This window comes from Mauremys mutica, chromosome 12, assembly GCF_020497125.1.
Source record: "Mauremys mutica isolate MM-2020 ecotype Southern chromosome 12, ASM2049712v1, whole genome shotgun sequence".
NCBI lineage: Eukaryota > Metazoa > Chordata > Testudines > Geoemydidae > Mauremys > Mauremys mutica.
Genome location: NC_059083.1, coordinates 24800397 through 24825900, shown reverse-complemented (window position 1 = coordinate 24825900; position 25504 = coordinate 24800397). Strand labels below are relative to the sequence as shown.

Here is a 25504-nt window from a genome sequence, read left to right as displayed (position 1 = left end):
GCTGCTCCCCAGACTCTCCCAGGCCCCCTCTGTCTGTCCCCAGATCCCCTCCTGCAGCCAGGCTGGACAAGTGGCCTGAGAGCCTTGGGGACAGGAGAGCTCTGGTTAGCCCATCCCCTGTACAGCGCAGGAGCCCCAGTGCTCCGACACAATAGGCACTGATCAGCCCTAGGACTCAGTTGCAGAAAACCACAGCAGGGGGATTGCTCAAGTCTGTGACTCAGCGAAGCCACCAGGACATGTCTGAGCAAGTGTGTTATAGGCACATGGGCTAAGGCTATAAAATGGGGGACAGTGGCATCATGCTTTTGCCTTTCTCCTCCCCCATCTATGCTGGAAGCAACAAAAATGCTGATAAGACAAAAACTTCACTGAGGAGACGGGTCCAGGCTTAAAGGTGAAGCCTGTGTATTGAGACCTGTAACATCCAGTGGGGTGAGAAAATTGCTTGAGCTAAATATTGCCTAGTGTAGTGAGGTGTAGGATTTAGATCATATGTTTATCTTTTATTTTCCTTGCTAACGGTCTCTGACCTTTTATGCCGACTACTTCTAATCAGTTCAAGTCTGTCTTTCTGCAGTTAATAAATCTGTTTGGTTTATATTTCACCTACAACCATGTGCTTTGGTTGAAGTGCTCGGGAAATCTCAGCTCAGGTACAAAGGCTGGTGCACGTCCTCTCCACACTGAGGGAGGGGCAGACTGGGCAATAAACTTACATTGGGGTGCAAGGCTGGGGAACTGGGGGATATTTCCTGGCGCTTTTCTCTGTGTGATTTGTGAGTGGCTCTGGGAGCATTCAGGGAATCCAGCTGGGTGTGGGGCTCCACCTACTGCTGTGCTGAGTGATAACAGCTCCCAATGGGGTTTACTGCTTCAAAGCATTGTGAGAGACAGCCCAGGCTGGAGACGTAAGAGGCCACAGTGGCACCCCGGATTCAGTTTGTACCCCGGGGATCCTGTCACAAGGAGAGCACTATGTCTGCTGACCAATCAGAACTTAGAACTAACAACTAACGTGGTTTGGTCCCTGTTTGATTTGTACCTGAGAACAGAGATGAGTTGGGCTTTAACCTTCAACCTTACAGCAATGAAGACACTCACTTCACCATAAACTCCAGTGGAGCAGGACAAAGGCTGTTTTATGATTTTTGTTTTGACAAAGGCTGTTTATTACTGAAGTAATTAAAAGGGGAGTTTCCATTTGGAGCATGAGATGAAAAATATAATGGTTATTATGACTGTATTAGACAGGGCCGAATTAACTTTTTGTGGGCCCGGCGCTCAACATATTTATGGGGTCCCCTGGGGAATGAAGGGGCCGGGGAAAGAGCACAGCAGGCAGGGTGGATTTGATTTAAATCACTCATCAGGAAGACTCGATTTAATCATGATTTTCTACATAAAAGTGCATTCTTGTTGGTTGTTATAACCTTAATACATTTCTTCGACAATCCGCATAATATTGAGGCTCTAATCCATGAACTAATGGAACTCATTAACAAAACTTTTCTTAAACGTTACATGAATATATTGTCTCATACTATAGAATTAGAATTTATAATCCCTGTTCCAAGATAAGATACCTTTGAGCTATAATGTATCTTAATTAAAACTCTCTCTAGATAGATTTTGTCCTCAAAAAGCATTTTATCAAAAAAATCCAATTTAAATAAAAGAAAATCAAATTTTTAATTTTTTTTAATAATTGATTTTTATCCACCCTGACAGCGGGGCATGGTGGGAGGGGAGGATTGATCCCCAGCTGGAGCGAGGCAGGGGCCAGGGGCAAGATGAGCACAGTGGGGCATGGGGGCGAGGATTAGTCCCTGCTGCCTGGAGCAAGACAGGATGGGGGCAAAAGCACAGTGGGGCAGGACCTTAGATTGGTCCCTGGAGAGAGGGAAGTGCCGGGGTAAACTGCAAACACAGCAGGGCTGGGGAGGGGGTAAACAGGATCCCCACTGTCCATATAGAGCAGGTCTCCCTTCTCCCTGGTCCTAGACCCCCCTTCCTCTGCTGCAGAGCAGCTGAGCGGCAGGCAGGGACTCTGTCCCCTCCACTCCACTCCTGGTGGTTGGTTGACAGTCCCTGGCTTCGGGCTTCCCAACCCCGGGGGATCCCAAAGCAGCACCATCCATCACCTGCAGCCCAGAGGAGCAGCACAGCAGTAGCTGAGGGCTCCTCTCTGCTCCCCACCAGAGACTACTTCCCAGTGACAGGGTGGGGTGGGAGATGAAAGAAGCCCTCAGCTGCAGGGACGGCTCTAGGCATTTTGCCACCCCAAGCACGGCAAGCGGGCTGCCTTCGGTGGCTTGCCTGCAGAGGGTCCGCTGGTCCTGCAGCTTCGGCGGACCTCCTGCAGGCGTGGGACCAGTCGCGGGACCAGCGGACCCTCCGCAGGCAAGCCACTGAAGGCAGCCTGCCTGCCGCCCTCACGGTGACCGGCAGAGCGCCCCCAGTGGCTTGCCACCCCAAGCACGCACTTGGCGTGCTGGGGTCTGGAGCCGGCCCTGCAGCTGGCCAGCTGAGAGGAGGAGCAACTGTGGGGTGGGGTGGGGGGAGGAGAAGCCCAGGGTCCCAGTTGTCAGGGAAGGGGCTGGAAAGACTGGGAGGCAGCAGAAGTGGAGCGCTGGCCAAGGGGGCCCTTGCTGTGTGTGGGCCCAATGCCATTAACAATCCAGTACTGCTCCTACAAGATTGGGCCCCACAGGCCAGAGAGGTTTTCCTCTGTCTGCCTTCTCCTTTGAGGATCCTTCTGGGGTTTACACATGAGGTAGGTGTTTGGACACCTACAGGTAGGCAGCAGCAGTGCTCACACTCAGCAACAGAAAAATTTAGGAACCCTGGGAAATTTAACCATAGAAATGTTGACGCTGAGTGAGCTCAGGTGTCTGCAGAGTTAGAGGCTGCCAGGCAGAGGTTTTCTGGATTTCAGTGGGGTGTGAAGAGGTGGGGCAGAACAGGAACAGGAAGAGGTGGGGCCAGAGTGAGGCCTTAGGGGAAGGGGTGGAGTGGGGGTTGAGCACCCCCAGGGAAATTCGAAAGCTGGCGCCTCTGGGCATTGTTATTGGAGAGTGTCCACTAAGCAGTCTGGGGATTCTCATGGGCACAGCCAGCTGCACGTGACATGGGCTGAGGGATCCATTTCTCCAGCCTCCCCCCCACAGCTCCTGGAGGCCACTTCTGTGGGCCAAAAATAACTGCATGTCACATGTGTCTGACTAATGCCTGCAATTCCCAGGCAATACATTCACCAGTGAAAAACCCAGCAACAGTGAGCTCCTCTGCCTGAGCCCATCTACCGTACTTGACGGACTATGGCTGCAAAGAAGCAGCAGGTCTTGTCAGAAGCAAGTTTACAACCATGTGAGCAGTTTCCCCATACAGAACAGTAACAATGTATCTTATCACCCTAGGAGTCAGGATCTGTAACAATATTGTATCCGGTTGCTCATGAAGTAACCAGCGGCTTCCCCAGCAGCATCTCTGCCCACCAGGCCTTTCCCATCGCAGCTGCAGCTCCTGTTCTGGCTCCAGAAGGCCACTCCCCAGATTCCCTATTGAATCTGGTCTCAGATCCACTCTGCCACAACAGAGTCCTGGCTGCAGTGCCCAGCCACAGGAAACAGCAGCAGAATGAAGGCGTGTGACCGATGGCTCCAGATCTCCAGCCATGTGTTCTCCAGCAAAATGGGAGCAGTGACAGCCTTGCCCTTAAGGAAAATAATTTCATCTCACACCATCAAGCTGCAAGAACATAAGAATTCCCCAGTGCACTGCATTAACTAGCTGCAAAATTGTATCCAGCTGTACAGTAGCCCATTTAACCAGCCACATCCCTGGCAAACACTCCTTTCTCACCACAGCTGATTTCCATTTCTGGTCCCATGTGGCAGCTCCCCAGACACTCCCAGACCCCCTCTGTCTGTCCCCACATCCCCTCCTGCAGCCAGGCTGGACAAGTGGCCTGAGAGCCTTGGGGACAGGAGAGCTCTGGTTAGCCCATCCCCTGTACAGCGCAGGAGCCCCAGCGCCAGCTCCCCTCACACCGGCTGCCATCTGCAGAGAGCCAGGAGTCCCCGAGAGATGGGGAGACTGTGCAGGGAAACAGAAGCAGGAGCCGCCAGGCTAAGAACAGGGGTGACGGCTGCTCTCTTGGCCAGTGCACCCAGCACTGAACCAGGGACCCCTAGAGCTAAAAGCACAGGCTGCCCCAGCTTATGCTAAATATTCAACCCTTTGTAACTGTACCAGCTCCACACACACACCCCAGTGGGTTACACAAGCACCAGAGACATGGGTCTTAAGGAGGCTGAAGGCCAGGTAGGGAACAGGCAGTAGGAGGCAGCAGCTGTGATTCTCACCCTCCTTGCCAGGCTGCTTCATCAGATCCTTATGTCAGACAGTGAAACCCCCAAGTCCAGTGGTGAGCTGGAGCCGGTTCCGACAGGTTCCCAAGAACCGGTTGCTAAAATTACACCTCCGTGGAGAACCGGTTGTTAAAGGGCCAGGAGGTGGGCAAAGAACTCCGGTCCGCGGGCCGGACCATCCTGTTGCTCCCAGGATTCCCAGCTGGGGAGGCTGAGGCTCCCCCAGCCCTTCCCCCGCTTCCCTCAGCTGCAGCATGGCCAGCTGTCGCCATGAGCTCCGGAGTTGCTTTGAGCTGCCAGCAAGGTAAGGGGGGAGGGGACTGGAAGCTCTAGGGCTGCTGGGGCGGGGGCAAGTGGGGCAATTTGCCGCAGGCCCTGCAGGGGCCCCTGGCCCCACAAGTATGTTTCCGCCTGCCCCTGCCACGGCCCCTCCCCTGCTCCTCCCCTTAAATCAGAACTCTTTATAAGGAACCGGTTGTTAAAATTTTGGCAGCTCAACACCCCTGCCCGAGTTGATAGTTACCCTTTTTGACCTAAGTGACTAGTCCAACGTTTGGGGCTTGGCAGATGTTTTGGAGGAGCTGGTGACAATTTGGACTCATCACACTTCATTCAAAGGCTCTTTACAGTCCACAGAAAAGAAATCACATGAGACCACACCCAGAAAGGAATTTTGCTACTAGTAGCAGTTTCTGCCGCACAACGTGACCATCTGGGCTCCTGCTCAGGACTTGCTGCCGTCTGATCCATGGGGTTGCGAATCAGGGTTTGTGGTTGAAAACACTCACATTCTGCTTCCTCCTGGCTAATGTGCCAAATTGACCTATTGCAGGGGTCTGGGGGGTTCTGCGTTTTAATTTAATTTTAAATGAATCTTCTTAAGCATTTTAAAAACCTCATTTTCTTTATATACAACAATAGTTTAGTTATATATTATAGCCCTAAAAAGAGACCTTCTAAAAATATTAAAATGTATTACTGGCATGTGAAACCTTAAATCAGAGAGACTAAATGAAGACTCGGCACAGCTCTTCTGAAAGGTTGCTGAACCCTGATCTTTTGGATGCTTGAGGCATGCTCTTTCACTGTTTTGTGTGTGAATACGTGAAAAGGGAGATAAGGTTGGGGGGTACAGAGCACACCCCTTACCCAAGGTGATAACCAGAGTGGCCCCATTCATTTTCTCCACTGGCTTGCTCCTTGATTATTTCCAATGACTTGGCTGCCTATGCACCTGTCACTGGTCCGGGGATGGTTGTGCCCCTGTCACTGGTCCAGGGCTGGTTGCGAATCTGGATGGATGGGGTTTGCGTTCGAAAACGCTCATGATTTGCTTCCTCCTGGCTAATGTGCCAAATTGACCTATTGGATGCTTGAGGCGCGCTCTTTCACTTTTTTGTGTGTGAATATGTGAAAAGGGGAGGTAAGGTTTGGGGGTACAGAGCACTCCCCTGACCCCAAGGTGGTAACCAGAGTGGCCCCATTCATTTTTTCCACTGGCTTCCTCCTTGATTATTTACATTGACTTGGCTCCCTATGCACCTGTCACTGGTCCGGGGATGGTTGCAAATCTGGAGGGATGGGGTTTGCGGTCAAAAATGCTCACAATCTGCTTCCTCCTGGCTAATGTGCCAAATTGACCTATTGGATGAGTGAGGCGCGCGCTTTCCCTTGTTTGTGTGTGAATACGTGAAAAGGGAGGTAAGGTTTGGGAGTATGGAGAACGCCCATGATGAGACCACTTTCTTTTTTTAAATTTATTTTTATAATTTTATAATTTGCATTATATATATGGACACAAAACCTAGGAAAAGTTTATTCTTTCTGCGTCTTATTTAAAGTTTTACAGTAATCTCTTGCTTCAGAATGCCTCATAGGTCACCCATACTGTTTGCAATAGGATTCAACATGTGGCTTGTCAGCTGACTCTTTACTGATTCCTGAACAGCTGGTAGCTCAATATTAATCTGAGATAGATACTATATGCAGAAGCACAACTCTGTATATATGGGGAGGGGGTGATTATTGACCTTTGTGCATATGTAATAGTTTTTGGTGTTTGTAAGACAAGGTATAATAATGAACTTTCGGAAAAATTCCTGTTTGGTGTGAGAGATGTTACTTGTACCTAAATGCACTCCCCTTCCCCACTCCCAGCCCTATGCATGCTGGCTTGGGAATATCACTACTGTAGTGTCAGCTTTTAAGAGAGCTTCACATGCAGATCCGTAAATAGGGATTTTTGCACACAAGGCAAGGAACAGAGGCAGCATGTCCGGCTCTTCCCTATTGGAAGGAAGGATCCACCAACGAATTTCTGCAAAAGAGCCGCCCCTCTCCATTGCTGACGACCAGCAGCAATTCGGCAACAGGTCCCCCAGTCCCTCTCAGAGGAAAGGACTTGCTGCCGAATTGCCGCTGAAGGAGAGACTGTCTGAGCCCCTCACTTTCCATGCCCGAGGCAAGTGCCTCACTCGCCTTGCCCTTGTTACGGCAATGTTCACATGCACCACTTCTAGTATTACGGTAAGTTAAAACAAGCTACAGTACATTGGGACATTAATGCTCTATTACAGTATTTGCATTAGCATATTAAAAGCTATAACACTTAACAGACTAGTTAGGGTTGGCTTTAGGAAGTTTGGGGCCCACCCAATTCAAACATTTTCAGCAGGGCCCCAGCAGGGATGACTTTTAAAAAAAGAAAAAAAAGGTTAAAAAAAAAGCCTTTCCTTTCTTAGCAACCGGTTCCCTATAAAATGTTCTGATTTAAGGGATGTGCCAGAGTATGTATTTTTGGTACCAATAGGGTTACCATATGCCCATATTTAAAAATTCCTCCCGGACAGCAATTTAAGAACCAAAAAGTCTGACATGTCTGGGAAAATGTGGCTGTATGTTAACCCTACCTACAGTTATTTTTTAAAAAGATGGGACTGAACTAGAAATGAATTCCATTTCACATGTGTGGGTCCCCACTACTCCCAGGGAGTGTGCTAGGGTGACCACATGTCCCGATTTTATAGAGACAGTCCCAATTTTGAGGTCTTTTTCTTATATAGGATCCTATTAACCTCTACTCCCTCCTTTATTAAAAGGATTTTGCTACACTCGGACTCCTTGCTTGCGAGTGGGGAAGTATTGCCTCCTAGAGGCGCCCGGGGGGGTGGTATGTAATTGTCCCAGGTCACTGGGTGGGGGCTCGAGCCGGTTTTGCATTGTGTTATTGAAACGGAATCCCTGGATACTGAACCCGGCCCTTGTTGCTGCCAACTCAGAGGGGCAGAAGGGCTACACCCCATCCCGATTTTTCACACTTGCTGTCTGGTCACCCTAGGGTGTGCACATGTGTGGGTACCAGCTGTTCTCTTCTCCCATCATTGAAGCAGGTATGCAGGGTTACTGCCCAGGGAATAGCAGGGCACCAGGGGACATGGGGCTGGCTGCAGGCAGGGCAAGAGGTGCAGCAATGGCTGGAGACAGGGGTGTGTGGGGTGGGGTGGGGTGGGCTGGCTGGCTTCAAGCAGGGCAATATGGGGGTGCAGCAGGGGTTGGCTGGAGATAGGGCACGGGGTGCAGGTACAGGGGGTAGAGACCACCCGGTATGGTAAGTGCTCCCTCCTCCTCCTCCCTCCCCCACCAGGGTAGCAGCAGCCGCCTGGGGCTCCCCCACTTCCACGGCCCTGGCCATGTACACAGCTGCCGGAGCCCTGGGGAAGCGGCGGGGCTCCAGTGGCTATTTAAAGGGCTGGGACGATAGAAGCAACGGGAGCCACGGACTTTGTAAGTAGCCCACAGATCCCCACAGGCCTACCCCAGGACTCCAGCAGTGTGGCTGTGGTGGCAATTTAAAGGGCCCCCATGCCCTTTAAATTGTCCCCTGGAGAAGCCGGGCCACCCCGGTACAGTGCACCGACTCTTGCCAATACACCGAACCAGGGCTTGGGCGCGTGACCCTCTTAGGGGCAGGGCCCGATTCAGGGGAATTGGTTGAATTGGCCTAAAGCCAGCCCTGCCAGTATATCCAGGACATTAGTAGCACACTTTTCCCCCACCAATACCTAGTAGTTGCACTGTCATCTCCCATAGCTACTTAGGTTGCAGCTTTATTGTTAAAACTAAACTGGGAAGAAAGACGACTGATTCAGAACTTGTTTAATGGTTACTTTATTGCTAAAGGGCGTAGTGGGGTGTAGACTTGGAGAGAGGAAGGTTTCTATAATGTAGGCAAGATCAAGTATTTTATCCAAAACCAGAATATGAATGGTGCTGGTCTTCTTGGTGTCTGACCTTGAGCTATTGTCAAAAGTTTGAGGGTGACTCTTCTCCTTCCTCATATTTTGGTGAGGATTCCATTGATAAAGGGATTGGCCTCAAATACCTGGTTGTAGGACTCTTCTACAGTGTAGTTTTCATCTTGGGTTGCCCGGTCCTAATTATATTAAAGCATGTACTTTAGTCTTTGTCATTATCTGTTAAAACTCTGTAGCTTTTTATGAAGGCAGGAGTAAAAGAAAAGTAGCTGCAATAGTTCCACAGTTAACTAACACTGAAAATGTACATAATTTAAATCAGACTCCTAATCTTAATTTTTGCTTAATAAATAAATCCATAAGAAAACTATGTTGGGAAACTGCTATAGGGAAGTGCACTTCTCCTATATAGGTCATAAGGATCCTATCTGTCTGAAACTGGCTGCTCTTTCTTTCTTTGATCTGCAGAGTGACTGATGCTTTTCAGACATCAGTTGTGGGTACAGAAGGGTTTCATTGCATCTTCTCTCTTGGCACCAGCTACTGTTCTCCCTTCTTGTTTTATTGATAGTGGGTGGGTGTGTCTCACCTTTCTTTAAAATCATATATGCTAGGGACAGTCTTGTCCTCTTCTCCTCTCCTGATGTCACTGTAGATGCAGGCAGTGCAAAGTGTACTACAGTCATATAGTATCTCAAATGCAAAGCTGCATTTCAATGATCTGAGGTTTGAAGAACAATGTGGAACTAGCTGTTTTATGGGATGTCTCGATTTCATTCCTGTAGTAACATAACTGGTGATAGGAAAGCAGGGAGAGAGAGAGGTGTGTGCTCTGCAAGGCTGCTGGCCACGGGGCCAATGGATGTGGGTGGGCTGGGTAGGATCTCGGGAGTCACGTCTCAGGGATCTGCCCACTCCCCAGCACTGCTCCAGCTCTGAGCTGTCTCCACTGCCTGGGACCTGTGTGGCCCCACCTGCCTCCCTGGGGGAAGAGCCACCTGGGACTGGTGCAGAGGCTGGGCCAGTCTCAGCCACTCACAGGGAACAGTCGGGGAGGGGGGAGGCTCAGCTGGGTCCTGAGAGAGCCTGGCCCGGGTAGGCTCTGCTCCTGCTCTAGCCTGGCTGCTTCCACCACTCCCAAGAGGCCAGAGTTATCCTGCCCCAGGACCAGCTCTGGCTGCGCTGCCATCTCAGCCTGGCAGCCTGGCTGGGGGTTAGGGTGTAGGAGAGTAGGTCTTTAGTGGGTCTGGGTAGGTGCTGGGCACTGGGGGTGGGGAGATCTGTGTGTTGTGGGGCTGTTAGTGGGGAAGATGTGTGTGTGTGTGTGTGTGGGTGCTGGGAAGTGTGAGGGGTCTGTGCGGGTCACTGCAGTTGTGGTGGTGGGGGGCACTGGACAGTGAGGGGATCTGTAGGGGGGCTCTGGGTGGGAAGGTGCGGGGCACTGTGCAGTTGTGGGAGGGCTGTGGGGGGTCTTCAGCTGGGGGCACTGGTCAGTGAGAGGATCTGTGGGGGGGTTCTTAGTGGGTGGGGGAGTGAACTGGGCAGGGGAGTTTGTGGGGGTCTCTGGGTGGTGTGGCACTGGGTGTAGGGAGTCAGAGGGGTGCTGGGCAGGGGTAGCATGGTGCAGCATGGGCCCACCCACAAGGGGAAGAAGCACAATGGCAGTGCAGGGCTGGGCTGGACAGCGTGGGTCTGGCAGCTCCTGGTTTGTAAACAGTGCCCTTGTACTGGGCTGGGTGGAGTGGGGCTGTCCCTGCCGTGCCATGACTCATCTCCCATTGCCCCCGGCCAGCCCCTCGCTCTGAGGACTCTGCCCCCCTGCCCCATGTCCCCATTTCCCCCATGGGGGCCCACAAATATGTTTAGCACCGGGCCCAGAAAAGGTTAATCCAGCCCTGTTTGGGGTGCAGGCTCTAGGATGGAGTTGGTGGTGCAGGAGGGTTGCAGGCTATGGGGAGTTTGAGTGAGGGGTGCAGGCTCTGACCTGGGGCAGGGGATTAAGAACATAAGAACATAAGAACGGCCGTACCGGGTCAGACCAAAGGTCCATCTAGCCCAGTATCTGTCTACCAACAGTGGCCAATGCCAGGTGCCCCTGAGGGAGTGAACCTAACAGGCAATGATCAAGTGATCTCTCTCCTGCCATCCATCTCCATCCTCTGACGAACAGAGGCTAGAGACACCATTCCTTACCCATTCTGGCTAATAGCCATTTATGGACTTAGCCACCATGAATTTATCCAGTCCCCTTTTAAACATTGTTATAGTCCTAGCCTTCACAACCTCCTCAGGTACAGGAGGGGGTACAGACATTTGGGCTCTGGGAGGGAGTTACCAAATCAGCACGTTGTATAAGAGAAAGGAGCTGCAGTGATTTCATATAGACATAGAAAGTGACAGAAGACACTTTTCCATAGTCAAAATGTGAGAGGCAGAGTGTGAGGGAGGGAGGGGGCGTCTGTACAATATTTCCCCACATTCAGTCTCCTGGCTGGAGCAGTAACAGCCCCGCAGCACTTGTATAGGATCGAGAGGAGCTGCGGTGTCTGAGCTCTGACAGTCTGGGAATCGGGCTGCCTGTGCCTTTAAGACCCAGCCCCAGGAACCCGCCCCCTGCTCCGGGGCTGACACGCGGCAGAACTGAAAACAGACTCTGCCCCCGCACAGCCCCGACACCCCCAGATCTGCGAGCGCAGCAGGTGGCTCATCCCGAGGGGCCACTGTCTCCCCCCACCCCCTCCCTAAACGGGGGCTTTGTCCCCACACTGGGTCTGGCCGCGTCTCACCCCCCCCCCCCCCCGGCTTAACCCCGGCTCCCACCCCCCCCCCGCCCCGCCCCGCCCCGATTTTTCCCCTTCAGCCGCTCTCCTGCCGCTGCCGACAGCAGCTTGACCCCCCGCGCCAGTAAATTTCTGTCCCCCGCTCAGACCCTGGCAGCCCCCCCGCTGCGATTTGCCCCCTTGAGCCTTTTAAACCCCCGCAAAGAGGAGGCAGCAAATCCTAAGTAGAAGTGAGGGCAGAGAGAGGGCAGCGGCGACAGCGAAGATTACTGGGCATGCTCAGTTCGGGTGCGCATGCTCAGTGCAGCGGCGACAGCAAAGGTTACTGGGCATGCTCAGTTCGGGTGCCCATGCTCAGTGCAGCCAAGATAGCGAATCTGGAGCGGTTCATGTTTCTGTCCTTACACCTGCCCTGGGGGCAGCTGCACCAGGACAGTCCTGTCTGACCCCCGCCTGGACACGTGCTGTGTAGAAAGACCCTGAGTTTGAGTTTTTGTGATCTTGTTTGTATCCGTCCCACCTTTTCCTTCCCTTCCCTTTCTGCTCCTTTACACCCCTCTCCTGGCCTGTGTAGTTCCTGCTTCCTTCTTTCCTTATCTTTCTCCTGCTCCACCTCCCGGCCTCTCCTTTCTCTTCACCTCATTCTGCACCGGTGCAGCTGATAAGAGGTGGGACAGGATCTGCCCATGATCAGCAAAACCATTTCTGGTGCAGAAAGAACAGAAGCCCAGAGATCCCAGCAGCCGTGGCCTCAGCGACTCCGGTACGGGAAATCCAAGAGGAAACCTACTGTCCCATCTGCCTGGAATATCTGACGGACCCAGTGATCACAGAGTGTGGGCACAACTTCTGCCGAGGCTGCATCACTCAGCGCTGTGAGACATGGACAGAGCTGGGCTCTGACCCTTTGTGCTGCCCCAGCTGCAGAGTCCAAATCCGGAAAGGGGCTCTCCGGAATAACTATCAGCTAGGAAATAGAGTGGAAAACATCAAACAACTGGATTTCAAACCAGGAAAAGAGACTCTGTGTGAGAGACACGGCAAAGCCCTGGATCTGTTCTGTGAAGAGGACGGGGAAGCCGTGTGTGTGGTTTGTGAGAGATCCCCCCAGCACAGATCTCACACGGTGCTGCTCATGGATGACGCTGCCCAGAAATACAAGGTAGGAGACACTCTGGATCCAGGTTAATTCAATCCTTCCCTTTTCAGACTCAGTCACTCAGAGCCACAGAATCTCCCAGTTTCCCAGATTTTCTCCCCTGTTCTCTGGCTCCACCTAAATCTCTGCCCTGCAGGCTCCTTCCTCTGGGCAGGTGCAGGGAGCCCTGGCCACGGATGGCACCCAGCCTATCAACCCCACATTGTTCATTAGGGAGAGGTGGGCACTAGAGCTCTGTGTGAGGCACTTTCCTCGCACACAGGACTGAAGCAAGATGCAGGGAGGCACTGCCAGCAGGGCATTCACATGAGTCATGAACAAATCAGCCCCCACTCGGCTGCATGGAACAGACGGGCTCTGGAACAGAGAGGGCCAAGGGGTCATGGCTCTCCCACTTTTCCCCACAGCCCGGCTCCCTGCCTCTCCTCTTCCCCCTAAGCCCCACCCAGGTTGGAAGCTGGAGCCCGGCCTTAGTAAGCCCAGGGAGCCCAGGCATCTGTGGGGAGCCGCAGACTCTCTACCTGCCCAGGGCAGGCTGAGGGTCCATGGCTCCCCACAGGTGCCAGTGCAGCTCTTCTTCTGACCCAGCTCCAGCTTCCAGCTTGGCCCGGGCGGGGGTTGGGACTCAGGAGCCAAAGAGCCACAGCCAGGCCATGGTAAGAGCTGTGCGCAGCTGCAGGGAGCCACAGACCCTCCACTTGTCCAGGGCAGGGAGCCTGGGGGTCAGGGACATGGGCTGGGGGCTGCTCTCGCATCCCCCCAACCCTGGGCAGATGGAGGGACCTGGGCTCCGCAACTCAGCTCCAGCTTCTGGGTTGGCCGGGTACAGGGCCTTTGGGGAAGAGGCAGGCAGGGCAGGGCCACAGAGGGGGCAGGGCCTCATGGCACCTCCAATTTTAGGAAGAATCTTTCACCCCTGATGGAACATGTCTACAGGAGTGGGTTTAAGCACTGGTACTATGGGTTCTTCCCTAGAGACCCACCTCTGGAGTCACATGATTAAAACAGAACTTCAGGTTTCATAATAAAAAAATCCACAACAAAAAGTAATTTTCTAGCCCATAGGATTGAAAAGAAAAGTTTGAGTGAGTTATAACTTTCAAGCCTCACTGACAGAGTGCCGTGTGCCTGAGTCTGCAGAGAGCCTGAGCCAATAGCTCTGGGAAGAGGTAACTGCCCCACGGATCTCAATAGGGTGGTCACTCCAAGAACTACTGTTCTGGGGTCCTCAGCCACCTCACCCCATGTGGTGGGGAAAGGGCTCAGCTGTCAGTGAGCCACTCTGCTGTTTTCTTCCTCCCTCCACGACCGACAGGGGCAGTGCTACTGCCAGGGGAAATGCTGCCTCCTTGCTGTTGGGTATCCCTGCCACAGGCATCCCAATACATCTGGGGGCACATGCCTCCACCACATGTTGCCTCTTTAGCCTTGGGTAGGCACGGAGCAGCAGGGGCTGTGACATCAGTGCCTTCTCCTGGTGGGGGAGGGACTGAGGTGGGCCTTAGTCCCTCCATCACCATGGGACCCTGCCCCCGATCCTCCTCTGCCCACTCCCCCTCCCCCTCCAAGAAGGCACCTAAGAGCTACCCAGGGAGACCAGGCCCTCCAGATGCCCTGGGCAGCACATGGGCCAGAGGCTGCTCTCAGGCCCTCCAGTCCCCCACCCAGGGCAAATGAAGGGTCCGAGGCTCCCCACAGTTGCCTGGGCTCCCTGAGGGGCTCTCACTGTGGCCTGGCTCTCATTTCCAGCCTGGCTGGGGGGAGGGCCCTTGGGAGAAAAGGAAGAGCAGGGGACAGGGCCACAGATCTGGTGCTTGTTGCCCTCCCACCTTCTACACAAGTTCCAACACTCCCGGGCAGGGCTGTCCCCAGCCATTTTGGTTCCCTACACAGTCTTCCTGGGGTGGGGGGGCTGTGTGGGGCCCAGGCCTCCGTGGGAGGGGCTGGCTTTGGGGGTCAAGGGGGAAACACCCCCCAGCACGGCCAGTGGAGCGGGTTGGGGCCGGGGTGCTCCACCTCCTGCCGCTGGGTGAGTGCAGGCCGCCCCCTGCTGCAGTCCTCAGGGGAGCTGGGGCAGGAAGAGGCAGAGCAGGGGTGGGGGCTTTGGGGAATGGGTGGAGTGGGGCGGGGCTAGAGCAGAGCAGGGGTGGGAAGAGGAGGCGCTGTGGCAGGGCCATGCTGAATAGGCTGGGCAGGGGCTGGAGCACCACGCAGCGGTGTTGGGCACCAGGAAATGTGGTGCCCCAAATTTCCTGGTGCCCTACACAGCTGCGTCCTTTGCATGTGGGTACAGACAGCCCTGCTCTTGGGCCCAAGATTGGCCGGGACTCAGTGGCCCTGTGTGTTAATCTGCCACTGGCCCTTAGTAAAGAGAAATGGTGCAACATAGAAACCTCAGGCCAAACAGGCAGCTGGTGAAGGAGATAGAAACAGCTGGGATTAGAGGCAGCGAAGGGAGCAGGAAGGCGGCGGGTGTGTGGGGAACACCAGGAGCCTCTGCAAATCTTCTGTGAAGAGTAGGGTGACCAGACGTCCCGATTTTATCGGGACTGTCCCGATATTTGCTTGTTTGTCCCGCGTCCCGACCAATGTTAGGTCGGGACACTGGACAAACAAGCAAAGGCTCCGGAGCCCGAAAATGCTCGCGCCCTCCCCTGCCGGGCCCGACTCCACACCCTCCTTCCCCCATTGGATCCCTCCCCAAATCCCCGCCCCCTCACTGCCCCATTGGCTCCCTCCCCAAATCCCCGCCTCTTGCCAAGCATGCCATGCCCAGGAGACGCAGGGGAGCACGGGGTCGGGGTGAGTGTGAGTCCGGCCTGGCACCTGGAGGGAGAGTAGGGGGGCGGCCCTTCTCCCTACCTGGACAGCGGGACTCGGGAGCAGCCACTGCTGCAGCTCCCACTGCCGCGGGGGGAGGACGTGACCAAGCACGTGGCGCCCGGGCCCGAACCTGGGCCTGCTGCGGGGACCCAGCAGCGCGCACGCTGCGCCCAGCCCCTGGCCAGTTGCATCTGGGCTGGCTGCCCAGCTGGTGCAATCCCGCGGCAGAGGCATCGGCAGCCCAGCCCCGTTCGTTCCCCTGCGGGGGCTGGGGCCTGCTGCCCCTATTCCGGGGCCGCCCGCGGGATTGCACCAGCTGGGCAGCCAGCCCAGACGCGACTGGCCAGGGGCTGGGTCCCCGCAGCAGGCCCAGACTCGGGGGGTTCGTGGGCGCCAGAGCTGCAGCCGCCGAGCCTGGCCAGCGGCCGCTTCCTCCCTCCGCGGCAGGCCACCCCCTACTCTCCCTCCAGGTACCGCGCCCGAGTCCTGCCTGCTCAGGGCCAGGCCGGACTCACACTCACCCCAGCCCCGCGGTCCCCTGAGTCTCCTGGGCCTCCCTCCAGCGCTTGCGAAGGGAGGAGGAATCAGGGTGGGGGATTTTTTTTTTTTGCTCTGCTGCCATTTTTCCACCTCTGTCCCCCTCCCCCACCCTGCGTCCCGATATTTGACCTGGGTGATCTGGTCACCCTAGTGAAGAAGATCAAACTTCTTCATGCCTGGTTTGAGACAGAGCTCACATGTTTCAGAGTAGTAGCCGTGTTAGTCTATATTCACAAAAAGAACGTGGAGTACTTGTGGCACCTTAGAGATGTCTATACTACCCACCGGATCAGCGGGTAGCGATCGGTTTATCGGGGATTGATATATCGCGTCTCATCTAGACGCGATATATCGATCCCCGAACGCGCTCCTGTCGACTCCGGAACTCCACCAGGGCGAGTGGCGGTAGCAGAGTCCACAGGGGGAACCGCAGCCATCGATCCCGCGCTGTGAGGATGGGAGGTAAATCAAAATAAGATACTTTGACTTCAGCTAAGCTATTCCCGTAGCTGAAGTTGCATATCTTACATCAACTCCTCCCCCTGGTGTAGGCCTTAGAGACTAACACATTTATTTGGGCATAAGCTTTCAGGGGCTAGAACCCACTTCATCAGATGCATCGAGTGGAACATACAGTAGGAAGATTGTACATATATGTAAATATAAGATTGTATATACATATACGCACACAAAGAGAACATGAAAAGGTGGAGGTTGCCATACCAACTCCAAGGCCTGGTCTACACTGGGGGGGTGGGGGGATGGGGGGGTTCGATCTAAGGTACGCGAATAGCGTAGCTGAAGTCGAAGTACCTTAGTTCAAAGTACTTACCCGTCCTCACGGCGCGGGATCGACGTCCGCGGCTCCCCCGTCGACTCCACCATCGCCGTTCGCGGTGGTGGAGTTCCGGAGTTGGGAATAGAACTTAGGTCTCCCAACTTGAGCAACCACACCACTAGGCCATGCTGCCACTCCAGCAGCAGCCCTGAGTAATGATGAAGTGAGGCCATTAAAAGGGACAGACGCCCTGATAAAACTCCCAGGCCAAGCAGGGAGACGAGGTTTCTGGGATTTATCTCTTTGGTAGTTTGATCTTTTCAAAATTAAATGTAGTGATTCACCACCATGTGTTCCCATTTTCCTGTTCTGTTCTGTAATACGAATGAATGAATAAATACCAGGCAAGCTTGGATAATTCAGGTCTTTCTCCAGTTACTAAAAAGACTGAACCTGAATTGGTAACAAGCCAGAATATGACACATCCCCAGTCTTCATTCTTAGATTTCTTTTCCTTGGTGACTCTAATGTCATGAACCTGTTAGGACCAACAGTTAAATTGGATTTGTGTGGGAAAATATCCCCCTACGCACCCCTCTCAAACTCGAAATAAAACCTCCCAAATCATCTCTGTTTCTACAGGAAAAAATCCAGGCTCATTTGAAGACTCTGAGGGAGGAGAGAGAAAAGCTGCTGGGATCTAAAGTGACTAGAGAGGAGAAAAGCCCGAAGTATCTGGTAGGTGCCTCTTGTTACTGATGTGCAAAGACTTGTGGTGAGAGGTCTGTTTGTAGGCAGATTCCTCTGTGGCATTGGTGAATGTGGGCATGTCTGTTTCTCCATGATCGTGGATTTTTCTCTGTTAGATTCATGTGCAGAATCTAGACTTCCTTCCATTCCAGTGAATGAATTAATTTCTAGCGGCTTTGCCTGTGTCTGTGTCATTTCTTGCATTATTAAATCATTTGATTTTCCTCCCCCACCCCCTGGGAACTTCTCTCAGTGTAATGCTGATTCCTGACTCCTGCTGCTCAGGATCTTCCTGCTCAGGGTTCATCGATAATGCAAAGTTTTAACCAGGTCAGATGTGAAAACATCCCTTTTTAGAGACACGGGGAGAAATGGAAAAAGGTGCGAGGGAAACTTTTTCCTGGTAACCACAGGGGTAGAGTCAAGTGTCAGAAACCTTAAGGGTTACAAAGAAGTTTTCCCTCCTGCACACTCAGCACTCAATGAAAGGATCCCCCCCCCCCCCAGGCTGCCTCCATGTCCCTGACCAGCCCTTTCCCTGTTGCTTTACAGAAACAGATAGAAAAGAAGAGGCAGCAAATTGTAGCTGATTTTCAGCAACTGCACCAATTCCTGGAGGAACAAGAGGAGCTCCTGCTGGCCCAACTGGAAAAGCTGGAGGAGGAGATAACGAAGATACAGAATGAAAATATCACCAAAGTCTCTGAGGAAATTTCCCGTCTCAGTGAGCTGATCAGTGAGCTGGAGGGGAAGTGTCAGAAGCCAGCAAGTGAATTCCTGCAGGTGAGACTGAGTTAGAAATACTCCAGATCCCAACACAGGGACAGGAGATCTCCTAAAACATGGGTACAAGTGTCCAGCAGTCAGAGATCACAGAATAACTCCATGTGTGCATTATTGAAATGTGAATGACTATTGTTCATTGCAAAGTCGCAGACACATTGACACTAGAAATAGAAAAGACTCATTACCTTGGCTCTGGGACCAGGACAGAGCCTCTCTTCCCCATACTTGCAAAATCCCTTCTTTGGAATTTGAAGTGTGTGTCAGGTGGGCCTGAAATTCTCTCTCTTTCTCTCCAGGACATCAGAAGCACCTTGTCCAGGTATGTGTCTCTTTCTCACTCCCCCTTACACTTCACAATGCTGGGAAAGAGCTTGCACCACATCTCCACATGAATCTACAGCATAAGAATGGCCATACTGGGTCAGATCAAAGGTCCACGTAGCCCAGCAGCCTGTCTTCTGATGGTGCTCAGTGTCAGGTGTCCCAGAGGGAATGAACAGAACAGGGAATCACCAAGTGATCCATCCCCTGTTGCTTATTCCCAGCTTCTGGCAAACAGGCCAGGGACACCATCCCTGCCAAAATGTGTGGGGAAGGTCATGTGTTGGACACAAAATTCTCAAATGAACTTTATCCTGATGTTCTCACCCTTTTATAGAAGACTCTGGAATTCTCCATTCAGTGGGAAGGCCTGACCTCAAGTATTTCCTTGAGATGTCACGTCCCTGGGGGACTGGCTGCATCAGGATTGTGGGGATGGACTATGGGCCTGTCACTGCTGGGTCCTGGTCACTATTCAGCCCAGGGCAGTAGTTTTCAAGAGCCTTTCCCCATCTCAGGGCTGTTTGGAGACCTGTGTGGAATGAGCTGGGGAAGGGGTAGCTGGTGTCTCAGTCTAGTTCCTAGAGGCAGATTTCTACAGCACTTCACCTGGGAACCTCCTGTCCCTCAGAGCATGGAGGCCAAGGAGCGAATTGGCCATGGAGACTCAATTCCCCTTTTATCCCCAGAGCTGGTCTCTCCAGGCCAGAGTTAAATGGGATCTTCAGAGTGAAGGTTTGACTGGCAGAGCGTGAACTACACCTGCTCTGAGGCTGGGAGAAGCAGAAGAATTCTAACTCCAGACCCATTAGAGCAGCAACTTTCACTGACAACAAATTATAAAGTGTCACTAAGTAAAATGTAACCATGTGAAACTGTTTCTCTCCAGGTGTGAGAAGGAGACGTTCCAGCAGCCAGAGGAGATTTCTCCTGAACTGGAAAAGAGACTCAGCGATTTGTCCCAGAAAACTCTTGCTCTCATGGAGCCTCTGAGGAAGTTCAAAGGTACCTAGAAGGGATCTAGAGTGGAAATTGGGAAAAGCTTTTGTGGCTGTGGGAGGAGAATGGCTCTTGGCAATTGGTTCATAGTTAGATGATGCTTCTCTTTAATTCTTGGGTGAGAATGTCACACACTTGGGGTCCAAGTCACCCTGATTGATTGATTCAAACCTTTGTTTCTACCAAAAGCCTGCCTTGCCATTACAATTACTCTTAAAGTAAGAAATGACAGACATACAGAAAGAAGAACTAGCCAATTATCTTCTCCTGGGCCATAGGCAGGTCACAGTGAATTTCTCCTATGAAGCTCCGAGAACCCCTTACAATGTCTGACATATTATACGTGTCCAAATGATGTATGTATTAGTTCTTTTCCAATCATCTTTGAGTGTTATGAATATTAAATAGCGTATATAGCTCATACAATACACATTCATGAACTTCCTAATTGGCAGGTCTTTGGATGTCCAAGCTATGTTCATGTTGTTGTTCTCTTTTCTGATTGAAATATTATTAAGATTCAGACTTCAGCTCAGATTTTTTTAGTAAAAATCACAGAAAGGTCCTGAACAATAAACAAAACTTCACGGAAGCCTTTGACCTGTCCGTGATTTTTACTAAAAATATCCCTGACAAAATAGGGAAGAAGGAGGGTCCAGCACCCACAGTGACTGGGGACTCTGGGGTCCCCTACTCCTCCCCACCCCCCCACAGCAGTTGGGAGCTCCGAGGCATCTGCTGCAGCTGGGAACTGCTGAGGGCCCACTGCCAGCAGCAGCTGAGAGCTGCAAGGCTCCCTGCTGATCTCCATGACATAATAATCCTTATTTCTTACCACTGATTATGCCCAGGTCACTTTCAAGCTTGTCTCCATATCGCAGTTTTTGGAGTTTGCTAACTGCTCCTGGACAGTACAGTTTGGGAGTGTTGTCTTTAACCTCTTTGTGTGATCAAAACATCTTTGTCCTACAGAGCAACTTATGAACACATCGCTTCATAACAAGGTCACTTAAGGCAACACTTCCCTTACGTCCAGCAAACTGCTCACCAGGCCAAAGCCGAGTCAGTCAGTGCAAACACACAATCGTGGTCTGTCCAAACTGCTGCATAAGAAATGACCCTTGTAGCATTCTCAATACTTAGCATAACAAACAGTGGAAAGCAGACAAATGGAGCAGATGTAGCAGGGGCCCAGGAGTCGGGATGGCTCACATGAATTCATGATTTATTGAAAGTCAGAACATTCGGGCCCCAATTTAGCAAAATGGACTAATTTGGGGCAGCTGCGTTTCTCTGTCCCATCTAGAGAGCTGCAGGTGGAGGGATAGCTCAGTGGTTTGAGCATTAGCCTGCTAAACCCAGGGTTATGAGTTCAATCCTTTAGAAGGCCACTTAGGGATCTCAGGCAAAAATTGGTCCTGCTAGTGAAGGCAGGGGGCTGGACTTGATGACCTTTCAAGGTCCCTTCCAGTTCTAGGAGATTGGTATATCTCCAATTATTACCAATGCAGGTGCCCCACTCCTCTGAGAACCAGGCCCTAGGGCCTAAAAGTCGCCATCCAAAATATAGACCAGAAATGAGAGGCTGTCTGTTAAAGCTGGACCCAGCCCATCACTCTGCTCTGGTACTGGATGGCAGCTGTGCTGAGCCAATGGGCTTTGGGGAAGGAGAAAGCTCCTCCCACACAGTGAGGAATCCTCCAGCCATGGGCGGCACGAAGGCAAGGGAAGGCATCGCTTCCCCAAAAAGACATGGGTGGCCCCGCACACGCTCCACCCCAGCTCAGGCCCCCTCCTAGCTATGTGCAGCAGGCTGCTCTTGGCCCTTCACTGAGCCTGGCGGCTGCAGAGGGAGGAGTGGCCGGGGTCAGGTCTGGCACCGCGGCCCATGCTTCCCGGCCTTCTGGTGCTCTGTGACTGGGAAGGCTGGAGCTGGCCGACACTCCATGGGCTGGGTGTGCTGGGCAGGAGCTAGCGGCTACAATGGGTTTGGGTGGGCTCCAGTGGGCATGGAAGTAGCTTCAGTAGAAAGGACAGGACTTGGAGGGGGGGACTGGCCTCCCCAAACCAGCCATTCACCCACCTGCCATGTCTCCAGCACAGGAGCATCTTCTGCTTCCTCCCCAGCAGCTGCAGGCACAAGGCGTGTTCCTGAGAGGGCTGGGACTGGGGTGGGGATGGTGAGGGCGAGTGGAAGAGGGAGCAGGTGGATGAGGGACAGAGCGACATGGGCCGTGTAAAACTGGGCCTCTGACACTCTGCACACTGGGCAAGACACACGGGGGCCATTATCATAGGGATGTAGCTCTGGCTGGTTCAGAACTTCCTCTGCCTATGCCAAGGTCTGCACCGGCCCCTGCAGCCACTGAATAGCAGAGTCACAAATGGCCCCTCCCCTCTCTCCTTTTGGGGTGAATCTGGCCCATAGAGTCAACCTTCCCCTTCCTCAGTTTCCACATTTATGAAATGATTTTATTATTATTCCTATATCTGCCTGTGGAGGATGGGGGCCCCTTCATGTTGCTCTCTGTAGTGTCAAAGGGACTCAAGTGGGTAAAGTTATTTTTATGCCAAAGTCTTTGTATGATCCGAGTCTACGTTATGACAAAAGGCCGTAAGTGAATGAGACAAACCAACTGGAGTCTGAAGGGTGGGAGGGGATGGGGAGGGGAAAAGTAAATCTCACTTGCAGATTGTCTGTCCTGGGATAGTTATGAGACTGCAAGGACGTTGGTTCCATTGCTGGGAGATGCCTGAATGAGAGAGGAAAGAGACGGTTTCAGACCTTTCTATATTAAATAACTGAGTGTCTCTGTCTGTTTCTCTGTCATAATTATAAAAGTTACAGAGTGGGGACGCTGTTATAAGTATGAAAGTCTGAAATCTCACCTCTCTTATCCTTTCCCCCTCCAGACACTCTGCCGTCTGCACTGGAGAGAAAAAGCGGGGAACCCCTAGGAGCCCCCAGACTGGGTGAGTTTGCAGGTGGAGATTGTCTTTAAATTATGAGAAAATTCCAGAGAAAACATCGTCATGAGATTGTAGCTAAAGTTACCAACCAAACTGACAGAGATCATGACACACACAGCCCTAAAAATAACAGATTCAGTGGATCCAGGAGCCCATGTCCCCCCCCACCCCCTCACTCCCTGCCCAACACACACTTTTAAAAGTGGGATGTTCAGGACACTTTTTGACATGGGCATAGTTTGAGGGCAGGGTGCCACGTTCCCCTTCCCCCGCCCCGCACTGCAGGCCTCGGGCAGGCATGGAGTGTCACAAGCAGTGTCTGTGCTTTGGGCAGGGCAACTGATCAGCTCCTCCCTGTGTAGCGCAGCCCCTGCCCGCGGCGCCAGCCTCTTTCCAGTCCTGGCCCCTCTCAAAGGCCCCACCCCTGCTCCTCTTTCCCAGAGGCCCTGCCTCCTGGCCAGGCCTGAAGCCAGAACCGGGGCCACCACCCAGGTAGCCCAGGCTGCACTGGGGGGCCCTGTACCCTCCACCTCCCCAGGATGCCACATCCTGGAGAGCGGGCACATGGGCCGGAGGCTGCTCTCACAGCCCCCGTACCCATGTCCAGGGCAGGTGGAGTGTCAGGGGCTCTCCATAGTGGGCAAGTCTCCCAGCCTGGCCAGGGGACACGGCCTCGGTCCGGTCCACGGTGGGGGCGGGGACACACAAACAGTCCCGACACCACCCTTAGTGCTGAGTTCATGCCCACGCTGATGACCAGAAACACTCTTAACAGAGTCGCCCCTGAACAGAGCTCTCTGCCACATCCCTCTGCTTCACCTGGTGCAGGGGTCTCCCCATCACTCTTCTCCAACATCCTGCCTTTCCTTTGGGCGGGGCTGGGCTCTCGCATTGGAGCTGCTCACTGCTTCCTGGATTGGGGAGATGCTCTTCCTGTGATGTTGGCAGCTCCTCCCTTCTCTCTGGGCAGGGGATGGGGCTACCCCAACCAATCCTTCCTCCTCCTCTCTGGTGATGAGTGGCACTTACGCAACACTGCACCTTCCTCTATGTTCCCTGGCCTGGGAGTGGAGGCTGCATTAGGGGAGGGAGTTTCTCGCTCAGTTTTTTAACTGGTACCCGTCCCCTCCTCCATAAAAGCTTCCGACACCTTCCTGGCTGTGCCTCTGCCACTGAGAATGGAGCAGTCCCAAGAGGGGGAGCAGGGAGCTGAAGCTTTTGCAGGCAAAAGAGAAACTAATGAAGTTGGTTGTATTACATAGACTGAGGAGCTGCAGTGACATCTCTGCTCAGTCTCAGGTACCCAGGACAGAGGCAGCTCCCTGGGATCCAGGCCTGTCCCAGTCAGGACAGGGCTGCTGGGGAGTGTGAAAAATGGTCCCAGCTTCCCCCAGGGCTGAGCTCTGCCCCTAACGCTCTGATTCTCTCTCCAGTGAATGTGACTCTGGATCCAGACACGGCTCATCCCATCCTCGTCCTGTCTGAGGATGGGAAATGTGTGAGACGGAGAGACAAACGGCAGCGACTGCCCGACAACCCTGAGAGATTTGACACTGTGTTCTGTGTGCTGGGCTGTGAGGGATTCACCTCGGGGAGACATTGCTGGGAGGTGGAGGTGGGGGATGAGGAGTTCTGGGCTGTGGGGGTGGCTAGAGAGTCTGTGGGGAGGAAGGGATGGATCAGCCCTAGCCCTAAGGGGGGGATCTGGGCTGTGGAGCAGTGCTGGGGTCGGTTGCAGGCTTTCACCTCCCCTCGCACCCGCCTGCCCCTGAGCCGGGCCTCCAGCAGAATCCGGGTTTGTCTGGACTGTGACCGGGGGCAGGTGACATTTATCGATGCTGGTGACGAGGCCCCGATCTTCACTTTCCCGCCGGGCTCCGTCCCTGGGGAGAGAATCCGACCCTGGTTCTGGGTGGGGCGGGGATCCCGGCTCAGCCTGTGTCCCTGAGACACGCAGCAGAGGCAGGAACTGGAAATCAGCCTCTCTAGCCACACACACCCCAGTCTCTGTGACCTTGGAGGACTCCCATCTACCCAGCCCTCAGCACCTCATCTATGTCCCCTGCAAGATCCTCCCCCTCTGGGGCTGCAGGTTGGGCAGAGATGGGGGGCTGGGTAGAGGGCAAAACTAACAGCTGGGATGGGGGTGGGAGGGACAGAGCATGAATCAATCAGGGTTCGGGGGGTTGGGGAGAAGCAGCAGCAGGGGGGAGCGTTTTGTACAGATCTGTGGGATTAGATCTCACCAGGATCAGGGCCGGCTCTAACATTTTTGCCGCCCCAAGCAAAAAAAAAAATAGCACCGCCCGACCTCTCCCTGAGCGTCATACTGGCCGAGTCCCCGCAGCCCCCAGCGCCACGTCGGGCCACCCAAATCCCCACACACCCCCCGAGCATCGCGTCGGGCCGCCCAAGTCGTCCCCCCCCCACATCGTCGCATCGGGCCGCCCAAGTCCCCGCCCCCCCCTCCCCAGCGCCGCCTGGCCAAACCACAAACAACAAAAACAAACCCTGATTGCCACCCCCTCCGAGGTGCCACCCCAGGCACGTGCTTGGTAGGCTGGTGCCTGGAGCCGGCCCTGCCCAGGATCAGCACGAGGGGAAAGGATAAGATCAGGGAAAGAAGAGAGGAGCCGAGGGGGATGATCTGTGACAGGGGGGAGAGACACAGGGAAATAAAGAGGGATGGAAAGTGAGGCTAGAACAATGATGACTAGAAAAGGACAGTACGAAAGGAAAGGGAATGTGAGCGGGACGGGGAGATTTATTACATGTTACTGAAAGTGAGACTGTAACTCATTAATTCCCTATATTAATTCCTGGCCATTGGTGCAATTTTAGTGCCATAAAGAAAACTGTTCTCAGTAGCTGGGGATCTCCTGGCCATGCTGCGGTTATTAAGGCTCCTTCTCAGCTCCTTTTACTTTGCTACTTTCCAGCTACTTACTGTAAATAAAACATTACAAACAATT

General features: G+C 53.3%; 1 protein-coding gene across 2 annotated transcripts in view; it reads left to right on the top strand.

Annotated features, from left to right (window-relative positions):
* Nucleotides 1-25504, top strand: part of LOC123344847 (tripartite motif-containing protein 10-like) — a 111714-nt gene extending 86210 nt beyond the window's left edge. Inside the window, exons 6-7 of one of the 2 annotated variants that reach the window (XM_044981339.1) lie at nucleotides 22476-22547; nucleotides 23966-25504. In XM_044981339.1, coding sequence (XP_044837274.1) covers nucleotides 22476-22547; nucleotides 23966-24480 — 587 coding nt within the window. In that variant the 3' untranslated portion in view covers nucleotides 24481-25504. The remainder of the gene's footprint in view (nucleotides 1-22475; nucleotides 22548-23965) is intronic. The other variant, XM_044981341.1, reaches the window with a different exon arrangement.